The 16,211-nt window shown below is 42.3% G+C and overlaps 4 protein-coding genes across 4 annotated transcripts; 3 read left to right on the forward strand and 1 right to left on the reverse strand.

The window, feature by feature from the left end:
- LOC109707969 (blue copper protein-like) lies at positions 796 to 2,032 on the forward strand. Its single transcript, XM_020229519.1, has 2 exons — positions 796 to 1,286; positions 1,456 to 2,032. The coding sequence occupies exons 1-2, from the start codon at positions 1,103 to 1,105 to the stop codon at positions 1,890 to 1,892; spliced, it is 621 nt and encodes a 206-aa protein (XP_020085108.1). The 5' UTR covers positions 796 to 1,102; the 3' UTR covers positions 1,893 to 2,032.
- Positions 3,381 to 3,992, forward strand: LOC109707863 (glycine-rich protein 5-like). The gene has a single exon (XM_020229389.1). It carries the CDS (start codon positions 3,381 to 3,383, stop codon positions 3,990 to 3,992), a length of 612 nt encoding a protein of 203 aa, XP_020084978.1.
- On the reverse strand, positions 3,821 to 11,054 carry LOC109707864 (putative glycerol-3-phosphate transporter 4). The gene is made up of 5 exons (XM_020229390.1): positions 11,009 to 11,054; positions 9,715 to 10,674; positions 8,151 to 8,699; positions 7,769 to 7,839; positions 3,821 to 4,874 (listed from the first exon to the last, which is right to left on the reverse strand). The coding sequence occupies exons 1-5, from the start codon at positions 11,052 to 11,054 to the stop codon at positions 4,800 to 4,802; spliced, it is 1,701 nt and encodes a 566-aa protein (XP_020084979.1). The 3' UTR covers positions 3,821 to 4,799.
- LOC109707448 (50S ribosomal protein L19-1, chloroplastic) lies at positions 11,329 to 13,913 on the forward strand. Its single transcript, XM_020228702.1, has 4 exons — positions 11,329 to 11,828; positions 12,029 to 12,115; positions 12,208 to 12,341; positions 13,534 to 13,913. The coding sequence occupies exons 1-4, from the start codon at positions 11,436 to 11,438 to the stop codon at positions 13,640 to 13,642; spliced, it is 723 nt and encodes a 240-aa protein (XP_020084291.1). The 5' UTR covers positions 11,329 to 11,435; the 3' UTR covers positions 13,643 to 13,913.

Below are 16,211 nucleotides of genomic sequence, written 5' to 3' on the forward strand. Positions count from 1 at the left end.
TATTTGATTTCTTTCCCCTTAACCATGAGAATGAGCAGAAGTAAAATTATATCTATAAAAAAGAGTTGAAGAGAAGTGATGTTTAATATAATAAAAAATGAATGTTTCTTTTTTTTTTTTCTTTTTTTTTTTTTCCTTTCTCGCTTTACTCGCAGTTTCAAAGTGAAAAAAAAGTAATTAATCTAGACACTTGGTTTGTGCCTTTGTGGTCATAGGTCAGGGTTCAAACTTCGATGGTGTTTCTATTTACGAATTTGTTGTTTTCTAGTCTCAGATTAAATACTGTGAGATATCAAATTTGTTGTTTTCTAGCCTCAAATTAAATATTGAGAGATAATCGAAAGAAACTCAATTCCTAGCTACATAGGTTGCGAAATTCACGAATCAAACAATCCTAATTAGCTTATCTGCATTAAGTTATTGAATCGCACACACCATTTGGTCTCGCGAACCACGTCAAGAGCGAATTGGACTAAATTAATTCATAATTTGGAGCAATATATCCAATGGCTGGTCCAAATCTTTATGTGAGTTGTATTACACGGAAATTAATTAACACAAAATTAATTAATTTAATTGCCTCTCTCTCACTCTGAACAATTACAAGGCCAACAAAATTGAATTTTTTTCGTCTAAAAATCATCTTTCTTAACCCTGCAACCCTCCCGCGCCTCTCCCTTCCTTTTTGTTGAGGTTTGTACTGCCTCACTGATTTTATTAAATTCATAATTTTAATGAATAAAATACATAGTGTACTATCTTTTTCTTACAAAAAAAAAAAAAAACATTGATTTTATCTCAGTTTTGGTGTTAAAAAGCTGTTTAACTGCCTACCAAGAACCAACAAACCCAAAAAAACCCCCCAACAAACCCCACCCACCTTTTCAAACCCCCTATTCCTCACATTCAACCTTCCATTTTTGAAACCTCCTTGTTGACAAGCCAAAGTAGAAGAGGCTCACACTAGTTAGGTTAACAATACCCAACAAGCTTCCCCATTTATTAAACCTAGCATCTTCACTTCTCAAAACAAAATTTTTCTTTTCTTTTTTTTATTGAAGTTCATCAAGATCCCCTACACCCTTTCTTATTAATTAGTTTCATGGCTATACTCATGGACAAGCCCGGGATAGTTTCTTCGCTATTCGTCGTCATAGTCGTCGTCGGTCTCGCGCGAACAAGCGAAGGGACCTCGTACACGGTCGGCGGCAGCGCCGGCTGGGACCTCAGCGCCGACTTCGGCTCGTGGCTTCAGAACAAAACGTTCTACGTCGGCGATGCGTTGTGTATGTTAAGTTCTCTTCTAAATCTTGTTTAGCCTCTGTTCTTTGTTGTTGCTGTGTTGTTATAAATACGAATGCAAAGCTTTAGAGAGGCATGTTTGATGAACTTAAATTTTGTAGCTAGAAACGTACAGTTACAAAGAAACATTTAACGTTCTTCGACTGTGTCCAGCTTTCCAGTACTCGAAGTATCATACAGTTAACGAGGTCGAAAAAGCCGACTACGACGCATGCAACGCCACGAACGCACTTCTTACGGGCAGCGACGGGAACACGACGGTGCCGCTCACCGCGCCAGGCGATCGGTACTTCATCTGCGGCGTGATAACGCATTGTTTGGGCGGTATGCAGCTTCCGGTGCACGTCACCGCAAACCCATCCGCGGGCGCGCCCGTGGGCGCACCGCAGTTGTCACCGTCGCAGTCGTCGTTCTCTCCACAGGCTCCGTCTCCGGTGGTCGACGAGAGCCCGTCGGCGAACAGCGTCGATAATCTCCCTCCTTATAGGGCGATTTTTGGCGGGTCTCATCGCATTGGAAGGGGATCAATGTTCTTAGCATGGTTGTGCACGTTTGGGGTGATATCAATAATGCATGTTGTGAGACCTTGAAAACACATTTTATTTTATTTTAAAACAGTATCATACTACCGCTTCATTCAATTGAAAAATAAGTTAAACTACATTGAAAATACATATTACCATTACTTTATATTACACAGTGATTAATTAATTGTAATTGCTTTTGGCTCCGAATTGCAATTAATGCTTACTAATTTTGGCAGATTGACTAAATTTATGAACCAATAAATAGTAGTTAAATTCAATAATTTCTTTTGCTAATACTAAAATAAATCCTGTACAAAGCTACATAATTAGGTAATTAATTGGGGCAAGAGTATATGGTCTTAATTAAGTTTCAACAGGTAATATTCTCCCACGGCCCTTTTTTTGGGCTGGGCCGAGTTAATCAAGCCCAGATAATCGAGTCAGAGTTCGTAAAACATCGGGCCGGACCCTGCAACGCAAAACCGTCCTATCTGCCACCCATCACATGTGAATGATTATAAATTTTAAAATCGCATTAATAATGAATGAAACAGTCTCACGGAGAAGATCTATAATATATATTTTTTTCTTTCTTTGAATATGGTATTCAACTCTGAGTCCAGTTGTCATGTACGTACGTACGTTGAAGTTCCACCGAACGCATCGCGGCGCGAGATCTCCTCTCCCCCAAAATCATTTTGTGTGACCCAAACTTTTGCATTTGATGCCACTGCTCGATCACGACCTCTAAAGGGAAAAGCACGTTGCCATAATCTCTTTCTGTCCCATTTAAAGCATCTCTTAGATCCGTTTAAAAAACTAAATTTAGACATTAAGAGGTAGATTAGTAACTTTGTTTTTCAATTTATTAACTTAATTTGATTAGATTGAGCGAATTGGATCTGATATGCTTTTATTAATAACACTTTTTACCATGTGTAGCAAATTAATGGCTTCAATTCATTATAACTTAACCGTTACATCCATTCGTCACATAAAATCTGATGATCATTAGCGACGCACAAGTTAATCTTCTAGAATTTGCACAATATTGCTCTTTATATATAGAGATGTATATTTTCTATAGTAATTAGTTTAATTTTGAGGGCTAAAAATAAAAACTCTAATACGAAGCTTCTAGTCCTGTTACAGAGAAAAGTTGTTTCGAAGATTTTGTTGTCATGCTTTATTTATAAGATAAGAACAGAAAAAAGAAAAAGAAATTCATGCACAAACAATGACCACCTGATTTTATTCATCAACCTCAATATGAACCTGATACAAAAATATATATTTATATATATATATATATATATATAAGCAACAAGCAAAGAAAGGGAACGAGACAAGTACTTCAAAAGGANAGAAAAGAAAGGGAACGAGACAAGTACTTCAAAAGGAATTATTCAACAAATGATAATAATAGTAATAATTATAATAATAATAATAGCCAGTAACCTCAATCTACAAAGATAATGATGATTAGTAAATATAATAATAGTTCTCTCTCTAGAGTCTAGAGCAGCAGCATGAGCGACCCGGTCAGTATCAATGCGGACGCTCCCATACTGGGAGCCATCGGCGGGCACGGGGGAGGCCGGGGACAGGGCGGGGCCGGGAGCGTCCCCCGGCGTCGCGGGAGCCTTCGCCTTCGCCGGCGCCGGCGCCTCGGCGGCGGGAGCGGGCGCCGGAGAGGCGGCGGGGGGTGGCAATGGCGGCGACAAGGCTGGGGGGAGGAGAGGCGGCGGGGTGGCCGGAGGAGGGGCGGCGACGGGCGGCGGGGTGGCGGTCTGGCTGGGCGGCGACGGGCGGAGGAGGGGCGGCGACGGCGGAAGGGGTGGCTGGAGGAGGGGCGCGACGGCGGCAGGGGTGGCCGGAGGTTGGCGGCGACGGGCGGTAGGGGTTGCCGGAGGAGGGGCGGCGATCGGGCGGCGGGTGGCCGGAGGGAGGGCGGCTGCCGGGCGGGGGTGCGACGGGTGGTGGGGGCGGTGCGGGGGTGGGGAGGAAGGGGAGAGGCCGGCGGGATTGGGCAATTGCAGGGGGAGAGGAGGAGGGAGATGGAGATGGAGAGGGAGAGGAGAAACGCAGAGTGGAGCGCCATGGACGGTGAGCTCCGGGGGAAGGAGTAGAGGTGATGAGGTGAAAGGGGGGTGGTTTCGGTGATATATAGGAAGAGGAGAGAGAGAGATATATATATAGCAGGGTTGGAGGGGTCACGGGTGGGAGAAAAAAAATAAAAAAAAACTTCAGCAGGTGCTTACTAAACTAAAGACGCCTTCTTAAAGAATGTCTAATCTGATACCGAATATTATTTTTTTATTTTTATTAAAATATTTTATAAACTTTTTTTAGTATTAAAAATATTTTATAAATAATTTAATAAAAATAAAATTAATACGTGACGGCAGATCATGAGCTTAGCTTTCTAACGAGACATTATTAAAAAATTCTCGACCGAAGTTTTATTCAGAGATAGAGTGGAGAGGCAGGGGTGTGGTACAAATTGTGGTGTTGTTTTTAAGTTTAAGTAAAGTTGTAAGTTGCTTTTAATTTATGTTGGGTGAAATATTATCTGAATAATAATAATATTAGAAAAAAAATTATATTAAGATATTTTAAGTAATATCTTGGTAAAGTTATAAAATATAAAAATTTGATTAGCAGTTTGGAAAGCGCACATTTTGATGCATTTTTCACTTACCTCTGCTCTATTCTAATTAATATTCTATGAATGAATTAGACCATTCTTCCCCTAACTTATACCACTAATTCAAGTAAAATTCTCTCCCTCAGCATATCAGTAAAATAAAATTTATGTATGTAGTAACTAAATATTCCAAGAATATAACCAGCGGTAAAGAAAGAAAGGACGGCGAAGGCGCCTTTTCCGTGTATCCTATGATGGCTTTGTCTTGCGATCGATCAGCGGTTGTTACACCCTCTTAGTTTTGCCGGCGCTTGAAGACACGGCTACCACTCTGTGGAGAGTCTCGCATGTTGGCGTTGCCACTCATTGCATGTCCTCGCGGCGTTCGCAGGCCCCACCTGCATACCCAGAAACAGCTAGCTGTGATTGAAAAGGCCAAGAGCCACTATTGCTGTTGGTTGGAATTAATCCATCAGCTATGATTAATCACGCGCATAATCTCCATCTTAAATTAGTCAAGCTTCGACATTTTACCTTACAAAATTTACTTGCTTCTGGTCACCAATCTTTAATATATTTCACTAATAAATACAAACGAATTGTCCTATCTAATTATTTCTCAGTAAATACACGCGAGCGAAAACTCAGATTTTGCTTTTTTTTTTTTTTGTGTGTATGGTTGTTTTGTTGCTAGATCTACATGTTTAGTGCCAAATATATGCTTTTCTTCTAATGCACTGCTGGGGAGAGCCACACCTACCTACCAGGTTGGTTATGAATGATGTGGAATCCGGAGATAATTAAGATGTTAGATCTCACTTCCTTTTCACCCCAAAAATCAAATTAATTACTAGGAGCATTTAATTGTGGGGGAGGAGCGTGACCATACAAATTTGAGGCAGGAACATGGCTAGGTAAGGACATGGTAGGAGGTTGGGACCTTCCATTGTAAGGGAAGCAAAGGTGTCCTCCCCACACCACCACTCACTCTTTTTCCCTCCCACCCACCGCTATCATTTTAATCCTCATGGGGTTGCCCGGGCCATGCTTGCTTCAAAAGCAAGGCCTTTCCATTGCATGAAAATTAATTGGTTTTATGTCAATCATCATATCACGAAAAGTGGAAATTTAACAATGTTGATGTTAATATGTTGATGATGCTTCCACATCCATAATATCAAAAATGTTAACTGATCTGCATGCGCAATCCAAAAATATTATATATTTTTGATAATATATCAGCAATTTACATATAATAACCGACATTTGTTTAGAATTCAAAAGTGCTTTCCAAATCTTTGTTCTGGCTCACGACTAAATCATCAATACTACTACATTGGGTACAAAGAAGGCTACAATTGGTTTAGTTAATGCGTTTTTTTATTTGTGACCAATCCAGGAGTTTCCTCGTCCGAATTTGAAACTAATTATTAGAAAATTGTGGTGACATTTCTATCAAAATTACCTAGTCAGGAAGAGCATGAGGTGATGGATGTAGAACTCATAGAAGTTCTCTCAGTTTTTGAGTGTGTAAAAAATTTGAAAACACCTGGCACAGAATCTAGCTATCTCGGCCGTTAAATCAAATTGGCGATGACAAATCTTATTAATATCATCACATATTCACCTTTTGGTCGATCGCAAACCAGCTGAGTACTGTTAGATTACAAGAACGTACACATTGAGCTGTTCATTGCTGATACGGCCACGCTTTTCTTTTAAAGCAAGCCAAAATAGTCTAAAACATTTGAGAAGGGCAACCTCCAAATCTTCCTTTTTTTTTTTCTTTTTTTTCTTTTTTTTTGGAAAAAAGGTACCAAGCTATGAGCTTTAAGAAAAATAAACTCGGCGTACAAAATAAAAACAGTCAAGGCCTCCAGAGACAAGAAAAAGAAAACAGATCGAAAAAACAGAAGAAAAGAAAAGAAGAAAACCTCCAAATCTTCGATCAAGACATTATGAACATTACAAAAGTTCTGCTAATTATAAATTGCTTAAAGATTGCTGCAGAAATTAAAATGGCTTGCTTTGTACGGAAAAAAAACATCATTTTCATAGCAGTGATCATGATTGTCAAATAAGAAATTTTGTGACTGCGCTCATGGAGTAAAGCTCAGCAACTCTTAACTACAGTCCAGTTTCGCTCGTACAATTAAACAGCATGCTCAGGTAGAAACAGATTTCAATGTTTCTAGAGAACGTGCATGTTTCTCTGATAACCCTTGAGTGGAAGTAAACAATAAACATCTCAAGCATATACGTTCAAAGACGTAATTTATTGGTGATTTATGTTACTAGAAGCACAATTCCCTTCCCCTCCTACATAAACAATAACTCTTCTTCACTGACCTGATGTTCTATTAAGCCACTTGGAATTACACCGTTTTCAGCACAATATCTGGTGCATAACCAAACAGGCGACAAATAGGAGAAAGCATGGATTCACGTTCGCAAGAGACATGTCCGACACGACGTGATTTAGCTCTTGGAAGAAAATAAACTAAGAGCTTGCGCAGCTCTGAAAGGACAATCTCAGGGCTGCATTAAAAAACAGAGGTGAGCAAAAAGGGGAGAGAGACACCCTGTAATAATAAGCTTTCACTAGCAGCCTAAAGATGCTTGCCAAGGATCAAGAACCAAAGTTACTGGTTCTTGGAAACTACTTTAAAACTAAGACCGAGGACTCCAATTTGGCATCCAAAGAAATCGAAGCATAAAAGATTGTTTGGCAACTACGATTCTATTAGATAAAATAAGATAAAAAAGTGTCATCGGGGGAGAAGAAGGGTTTAGTAACTTTGAGTTGCCTGGTGTCGCATGCCAAGCTAGCTGAGAAGAGTATCAATTGAGCAGATAATGTAAGCTCAAGTTCACAGCAACACTGTTCTGATGACAATAATATCTCGAGGATTTCATAAAATATACTGCATTACATCTTGTTGTCAGCGAGCGGAAAGATGCTGCTAGCTTATATATCAAAATTGTGAAATGTAACATCCAAGCACCTCCTCTAATAATAAAACAAGAAGGAAATCAAAAGTCAGCCAATATCTCAACTAACATAGCCTGAAGATTTACATACATAACAGAATAATGCAAAACAGAAATGATTATCTAGAAAGGAGACAAAATGACATTACCATTTTGGGCAAAATTAATAACTAATTTGGCCTAGTCTACTTATACACCATGATGTTATTTCTCTTTTGTTTTCCCTTTTTATTTTTTCAGCTTTCTGTAACTTTATCTGTCTCAGTGCAAAAAAAATATCCAGACTAACACAAAGTTATACCTGACTATACCGGTTGGAACAAAGATATTGTGGCTGATTGCCTTCCACTAGAAGTGGCGTAACAACAGAACCTGCAAGAGGAAGAGATCACGAGTACAATAAGAAAGAGCGCAAGATGCCCAATATTAATCAACAGTTTTGCCATTTTCTGTCTCCTTCCAGACGAAAGCTGAAAGTTATTGGAAATCCAGTCCTCAAGTTTGAACACATGTTCTTCTACTTGCTAAAGCCACCACATTAGCATATTGTTCAAAGTTTGCTGAATCAACTCCAAGGACTTGATTGTTAAAAATGGTGGTCTGAGTATGCACAGGAGTTAAATCCTAGGTAGTTAAATTTTAAATTAATCCAAAGTCAAAGGACTAGATACATATACTCTTACCTTCAGCTCCGTTCAGCCTATCGTTTGAAGGATTTATTCGATGGTGGAAAATCTGTGCAAGTTCTGCTTTCACAAGTACAGATAAAAGCATGCCAGCGATAAAAGCCCCAACCATCAGCATTTTAAATACTGCACACCACCCACTTCTTGACATGAATCCCGTAAGGAGAGGCCCCAGAGCCGCACCAACTGATCCAGTCCCATCTATAATAGCAGTAACAGTGGCCAAAGCCCGAGAATCACCCCTAAGAGATTTGTGAGTACCAAGATCGGCAGAAACAGCAGTTGTTATAAGAGCATAGGGTCCATTAACAAATAAGCCAGCGATCATCATCAATATGATGTTTGTGGATTGTGAAATGCTACCATATGCATGGTAGGCATAGAGAGCTGGTATGGCAAAATACATGAAGGTGGCTGCGGTAGTAGCCCTAGCATTTAGTTGGTCCGAGATGTAACCAGCGAGGATTCCGCCGATGATCCCCCCAACATCGAATAGAGTAGAAAGGTTTCCAGCTGACTTGACCGACATGTACTCACCTCCAATGGCTGCAGTAAAGTAATGAAAATTCAGTTGTGTAATGAAGCAAAAATTGTCTTTGATCTGGTCCTTGGTCCAACAGGTTTGAAAACTTTCGAAATGTGCTGGTTGTAATGCATGAGTATCGCAAGCAAATATTAAAGAAATTATTTAGCTACTATCCTTAGTAGTTGAATTGATCAATGGTAAGCTAAGGCCTCATTAGGCATTGCTGCCTTTTTGGTTTTTTTCTTTCTTTTTTCTTTAACACAAATTCTGTGTGATTGAGTGTACCCATGATTGGACTTTTTCCTTCTAGTCATTGTTGGTTAGTTCACTATGGGTCACAGTTGGATGCGGAAAAACTCTTACTGGAAAAGAAAACTCGAAGAAGAGCAAACGAAAAATGTTACAATTAAGCTTCTGATTTTGTTCCAAAACAGACCCTGTAGAAGAACAAATTGCAAGCAATTTCGCCATCAGTTTACACTGTCCACCATATAGAATTGCATCAGGAAGGGGAAGAAAAAAGGATAACAGTACCAAATGAGGCCTAAGAGTACAATATTAGTGGAGATAAATTCTCCATCAACTTGGGCAAATCAACTTGGAGACCAAGAGCCTATATCCAAAGATTCACCGAGCAGAAATGGTGTCTGAAATGGCATTCTATTTATTGGTTATGCAACAATAATGCACAACAAGTTACTTCCAAGTATGTTTTGCACCTTAATGATAGAGAAATCCCACATTTATGGTTGCTTCTATATAGATAAGAAATTTTGAATGTTTTTCCTGTCACCGAACTGGTGAATAACACCTTCGCAGACAAACTAAATTAGCAACAGCATTAACAAATACAAATTAGTGACTGCAAGCATTCTATTCTCCAGGACAAAACAAAATAATCACAGGGAAATGTTTCTGTTTTTGCCTGCAATGAAGATCGACCAAAAGTGCATCTTTCCACAAGTAACAAACATACAAAACAAAAATTTTCGACCAAATCAATGCGTGAGATAGCAGAATATAAGGAGCAGATACCAGTCTGACTGAGGTAAAACGGCAACCAGTACAGGAATGTATAGGCGACAAGCTTTGAGAAGAAGAGGCAGAGCGCAAACGGTATCACCCCCGGTATCAAGAACGCCTTCACGATCCCCACCGCACCTCCCCTCTCGCCCTTCCCTCTATCCCCTCCCGGCCCTTCCTCGTCGTCTCTACCGCCTTCCTCCTCCTCTTCCCTCCTCGGCAAAGAAAAACCTAAATCCTCAGGATACGGAGCCAAGAAGAAGTAGACGAGCAATCCCCCGAAAGCAATTAGAGCCCCGGGTAGAATAAACGACCAACCCCAGCCATACTGAAGCACACTGGCTGCGAGGAGGGAGCCGCCGATGTTCCCGACAGAGGTGTGCGCGTTCCAGATCCCCATTATGAGCCCGCGCTTTCGCCCTCCGAACCAATTCCCCACGACGGCGACCACCGAGGGCCACCCGGTGGCCTGGAGCAATCCGGCGAGCATCTGCATTGCGAGGTAGTAGGCGAAGCAGTGGACGCGCCAGAAGTAGCCAATGCCGAAGAGGGCGACGAAGGCGCCACTCCCGATCATTCCGGCGGAGAGGAAGAGGCGGAGGTCGAGCCGGTCCCCGAGGTGGCCGGCGCCGTACATGCCGAGGGAGTAGCAGGCGAGGAAGGCGACGTCGATCTCGCCGAGCTTGGCGGTGCCGTCGGGGCCGTCGAAGGGGGCCCAACCCTTGGGGCGCGATCGATCGAGGGGGTTAGGGTTTGAGGGGGAGGGGAGGAAGAGGGGGCCGAGGGGCCATGGGAGGGAGGAAGGGGAGTGGCGAGAGAGGGGAGCAGAGGAGTCGGGGGAGGGAGGAGGGGGTTCGGGGTCGAGGACGCTCTTGACGATGCTGGTGGGCTTGCGGGAGGCGTGGTAGCAGGCGTAGGCGACGAAGGTGAGGGCGAGGACGAGGCCGCGGTGGGCGTTGCGCCCGATCGCGTCTTCTCCATAGGGGAAGAGGAAGACGACGAGCTTCTCGCCCTAACCCTAATCGAAACGATCGATCGATCTCGCGGCCCTTGGGAATCGATTACTCGATTCGTTATTGGATGGAGTTTGGAGAGGAGAGGAGAAGGGAGAGAGTGGGCGGCGAAGGAGATTGCATGGTTGATGAGGGTGGAGATACACAGAGAGAGAGGTATGAAGAGGACGAGCGAGCGTAAATGGAGGTGAGAGAGGAGAGAGGAGAGAGGAGAGAGAGAGAGGGGATGGGAATGGGGAGGTTTGAACGGAGGGAGGGAAGGGGAGCGTGAGAGTGGGGGTAGGACGTGTCACCTTCGCGGGAAAAGTTAAGCGCAGTTGGAGGACACGGTGGCGCCATTTCGTTACGAGAAGCAACGAGATTATTTTCCTACACCGAGGTCTACGGCTCCATACACATCGCCTGTTTTAATTGGTCTCAATCCATTATGACGTGGCACACCCAAGTCCACTATGACGTGGCGATTTGATCCCGTCCATGCTAGCGTTTCGCGCCTCGTTGCCCGGTCACTAGTCCCGTCCTAAGCCTATCAAGTAATTTGGATCACTGTACGGCCCATTGGGCCTTAACGCGACGTAAAAGCCCATTTTATCCCCCAAACGGATAAAGCTGTCTCTTCTCTCCACCTCCTCTTCTCCCGCTCCCGATACTCGCATTGTCCTGATGCCCCATCCCCGCCCTTCACGCAACCTCTAGCGAATCCTCCACCGTCCGATCCCCATGGGCTCCGCCCCCGCGCTCCCGCACCCTCTCCTCACCCTCCCCGCGCCCTCTCTTCGCTCGCCGAGGCCACTACTCGCCATCTCCTCTTCCTCCTCCGCTTCGACCCCCCGCCTCTCCGTCCCTAGGGCTCCGGCTCTAGGCTTCAGCTCCGCCGCCGCTCTGTCGCCGTTGATTCGCCGCAGCAGGGACTCGACGGCGTCGATCGCGCGCGCGAGCGCCGAGGACGGCCAGGCGGCGGCTGCGGCCGGAGATGCTGACGTGGCGGCGGAGGCTGAAGAGGAGAGCGTGGAGAGCGAGGCCCAAGAGGAGGGTTCGAGTGTTCCCGAGGGTGGTGATGCGGAGGAGAAGCCTCCTAGGAAACCTAGAGTTAAGCTCGGAGAGATAATGGGGGTAATGTACTTTTTTTGTAATTTTCTCGTTAATTTTTTAGCAATAAAGCTTCAATTTTGTACTCAATTCTTCAATTTTTACAGTCGAGTCCCTACACTCGGCATTCCAATCTTTCATCGTAATTTTAGATCATCAATTCTCTGATAGACCAACCCGTCGCATTTGAAATTAATGGGATTTTTTACTGTTTTTGGCTGTAGATTTTGAACAAGAGAGCAATTGAAGCTGCACAGCAGGTGAAGGAAGTTCCGGATATCAGGACCGGGGATATTGTGGAGATAAAATTGGTAAAGTTTGGTTTTTTTTTTTTGTTTTTTTTTTGTTTACTGTATTTCAGTAATTTGTGAGGTTTTGGATTTTAATATAGCTGCTTTTGCAGGAAGTACCAGAGAATAGGCGGCGGTTGTCCGTCTACAAGGGTATAGTAATATCGAAGCAGAACGCTGGAATCCATACGACAATTCGCATTCGGAGAATCATCGCCGGCATCGGCGTCGAAATCGTATTCCCTGTGTAAGTGCCTAATTAGTTCACTGCAGAATTATTTTGATATCGTAAATTTTTAGTTTTCTGTAGCTTTTATCATGATTTTGAATTTTGCTGAAGCTCCAGAGGTGAAATTGAAACCAAGAGATTCTGTTCCAGTTGATGGCAAATTTAGAACTATGGTCCGAAACCAATCTGAAATCAAAATGTTTTGGCTCTTGTTATGGATTACAGTAGTACTGAAAAGGGGCTAGTTTTAGATCATCAGACCAGGTTGGTTGAAACTAGTTAGTGCTCGATCATACGAGTAATTTGATTGAGCTTGTCGGAGCTAGTTAATTATTTTGATTTGTTCCAATTTTGTCTTGTGTTTGTGTGTGCCTGTGTGACTGTGTTTACTTTGTTGATCGGAATATGGAGATTTTATGAAGATTTGATGTATTTATTTGATCATCTTAAAAGGTCTAGAGACTTTTTACCGCCTAAACCAACAAAAACCATTTGAGTCCGCGCAAATAGGTTTGAAACTTTGCTATGTCCTGAAAATAGGCAAGTTGTGGTGATCTGATAGCTTAGTGTTGTCGCCATCTTTTTTTTTTTGGGGGGGAACGTAATTTGCTTGGTAATATCACGTTGATACAAAAGAAGCTGGTGTTTGTCCATTATTATTTTGACAAGGCTGATAAGATCTAGGAGCAAGTTAAAGGCGTGTTGTTGTATGTCTCATCTAGTGTTTTTTATTGCTGTGTTCAAATTCTTACTTAATTGCTCAGATTACAAATAGAGGAGAATGCAGCAAAATCTGTATCCTTCTAGCTTGATTAGGAGCAATTTTTCTTTTGATCTATCTCTCTCTTTCTCTAGACATAGATTTTGGCTATTCCTGCTTTTAAGAAACATCTCTCTCTCTCTCTCTCTCTCTCTCTCTCTCTCTAATTTTTGTCCTAGCTGGTTTGCTTTCTTGTATGCAATTTATGATGATATTCCATTTAGTGAACTTTGTCGCATCAACCAGAATTGGTAGAAGCAGAATTACATCCAAATGCAAACTTTCATAATCCTGTAGTTCCGCCTATAAATCTTAAAGAAAAAAAAAAATCCAGGAACTTGGGAATGATTGCAATTTCTTCTATGGTGCATTAACTCTTGAATTCTTGAATCAAGTAGAAACATTTCAGGAAATCAATGTGAACTTAATGTTTCTCTCCTCTTTTTTTAGGTATTCACCTAACATCAAAGAGATCAAAGTCGTCAACCACCGCAAAGTTAGGAGAGCAAGGCTGTACTATTTGAGGGATAAGCTTCCCCGCCTTTCTACCTTCAAGTAAAATTAACCCCTCCCAAGCAGCAATCGTTTCAAGAGTCTCAAATTTACTTCTGCAGAAGCTTCTGACATTTTCCAAATCTAGGCTTGTTATGGCTATTTGCATATCCATTTCCAACTCTCCTCTTTGGGAAAATGTCTATTTTATGTTGTGTTCTATCTTGTATTAAGTTTGCATGGCCGAATATGTTGTTCATTAGCAATTTCAATCCTCATGAATGTGAAAAGAACTGTGTTTGGTATAGTTCAGAGAAGCGAGAAGAAAATTCTGTTTAGCCCAAATCTTGAAGTGCGCATGCCAAAGCAGTGAGCCATTCTGGCTGAAATGGTTGCTAAGCAAACAATCCGAAATTGACATACACACTACCCAACAGATGGTTTGGTTGCGACCGTGGCAAGTTTTAACTCAAAAGCTGATTGTGCTAGAAGTTGATTTTTTCAGATTAAAAACTGATTCTGAATAAAACAGTAAGCTATGAGGGGTCGTCGATCGCCAAGTTTGATGGCTCGTTCAAGTAGACATGTTTGGATGTGTGAATCTTCAAGTTTGATGGCTCATTCAAAATTTCAAGTAGACTTGTTTGGATGTGTGAATCTTCAGTGTGTTTGTAAGGTTGGAAGATATGTGGACTCGACTTCGCGCTCTCTTAGTGTGAAGTCGAGACCTGTCTCGGCACCGAAACTGTCCGATCCCTTCTCGTGCTCCATGCAAAGGCGCAGATTGCAGGTCGAGTTTCGCAGGCAATCCGAACGCATGGTGGGTCTTCGACCACAGGCGAACCTCGAGTTCAGCAAAAACCCGAGTTCATGTTCTAATCTGCGCATGTCCGCACGCGCGCCGCGCACACACACTCACCTGATGCACTTAAAAACAACTGAGTTTCTAGCACTGCGCTTGGAGTTTCCTTGTTATAAGTTATGCACATCCAAACACGTTTGATCTCAACCGGTTTAATCGTCCCAGCATCCCGCATAAAAAAATTTCTGCACAAACAAGCGTCAAGTATTTAGTCCCACATCGAGCAACCAAACAAACGTCGGAGCTCCTAGTCAACTTATAAGCACCTCGGCTCAACGGTTTCAAATCACGCAGCTGCGTGGTGAGCACAGAGCGAACTATTCTTTCGCCTTTTACTAAAGAATACCGTGTGCTCGCCACATAAAGCAGCATACGCCTATTTTTGGAGGGGCCGCTCCAATAGGAGCTCCCCCACAAAACTAAAATTAAAATTTTTACCGCAATCTAAAAGTCAAAATAAAATAAAGTATGTTATTTTTCATCTTTGTTCTGAGCGACATTTTGACCAAACTATGGCGGTAGACTAAAATGGGAAGTCACGGTTTGCTATAAATTTGTTTTAACTTAAAAATTAAAGGAGCTAGGAAGGGGGTTTTTCGAAAAAAAAATTGATTGGGATTTTAAATTTAACATCAACCTGGAACCCATGTTCCCTCCTTTTGGGTATTATTCAAAAACCAACGATTCCTTTCTGCTAGTGCCAATACTAGACCATCATAACATCAATCAATAATTTTTTTCTATTACAATTATATTTTTTGAACTACGTAGATTTACTTAAATATTAAAAAAATAAATAAAAGTGGACCATTTTTCTCACTTTCTTCAACAATTCTACATTAAGTTTAGGCTAAATTATAGAAAACTCTTCTGTCAATACCCGCTTTTCACTTTTCTTCCTCTGTCATTTAAAATCCTACACTTTGCCCCATTAAAAAATGAGAAATATTTACAGGGGTACAAACACCATGACAAAATAACCAAAATGTCTCTCACCATCTTCGTCTTCTCCCCTAACCTCGCTTAGCCGTCGCCCTTCCTCTTCCGTTCTTCGCGCCTTGCTCAACCGCTTTCAATGAGAAATGTTCACAGGAGTACATACACCGTGACAAAATGACCAAAATATCCATCACCATCTTCGTCTTCTCCCCCAATCTTGCTCGGCCGTCGTCCCTCCTCTTCCGTTCTTCGCGTCTCGCTCAACCGCAGTTCCGATTCCATTTTTCTCCACATGCTCCCCCGCTCTTCCTGCACTCGTGTTGCCTCTCCATTTCGGCGACGATAGGGAGGAGATCGGAGTGGGCATGGACGGAAAGGCGTGCGAGGGCGAGAGCGAGACTGCGAAGGAGCACGAGAGCATGTGTATGGACGCGAATGGAGGGGTGGGCAAGGGCGAGGCGGCGGTGGAGGGCGAGGTGGTGGTGTAGGGCGGCGAGGAAGGAAGCGGCAGGGAGGAGAGAATATTTTGGGTATAAAAAATATATAATAATGGAATATAAACGGAACTCTAACGAAATACTAACGGCGGGGGGCCAAAGTCAACATTTCTGACTTTTCAAGGAGGCAAAGTATAAACTTTTAAATGACAGGGGGGAGAGTGAAAAAGCGGGTATGGATAAGGAGGTTTTCTGTAATTTAGCCTTAATTTTATTAGTAAAATTTCTAGTGCTTAGATATAAGCACATCTTTCATTTTTTGATATTAGGTCCCTTTCTGTTTTGCCTTCTTAAATAATTTCTTTATATATTTTTTAAAAAATATCATAAGGAAAAAT

The sequence above is a fragment of the Ananas comosus genome, linkage group 3 (genome assembly GCF_001540865.1).
Source record: "Ananas comosus cultivar F153 linkage group 3, ASM154086v1, whole genome shotgun sequence".
In the NCBI taxonomy this organism is placed as follows: Eukaryota; Viridiplantae; Streptophyta; class Magnoliopsida; order Poales; family Bromeliaceae; genus Ananas; species Ananas comosus.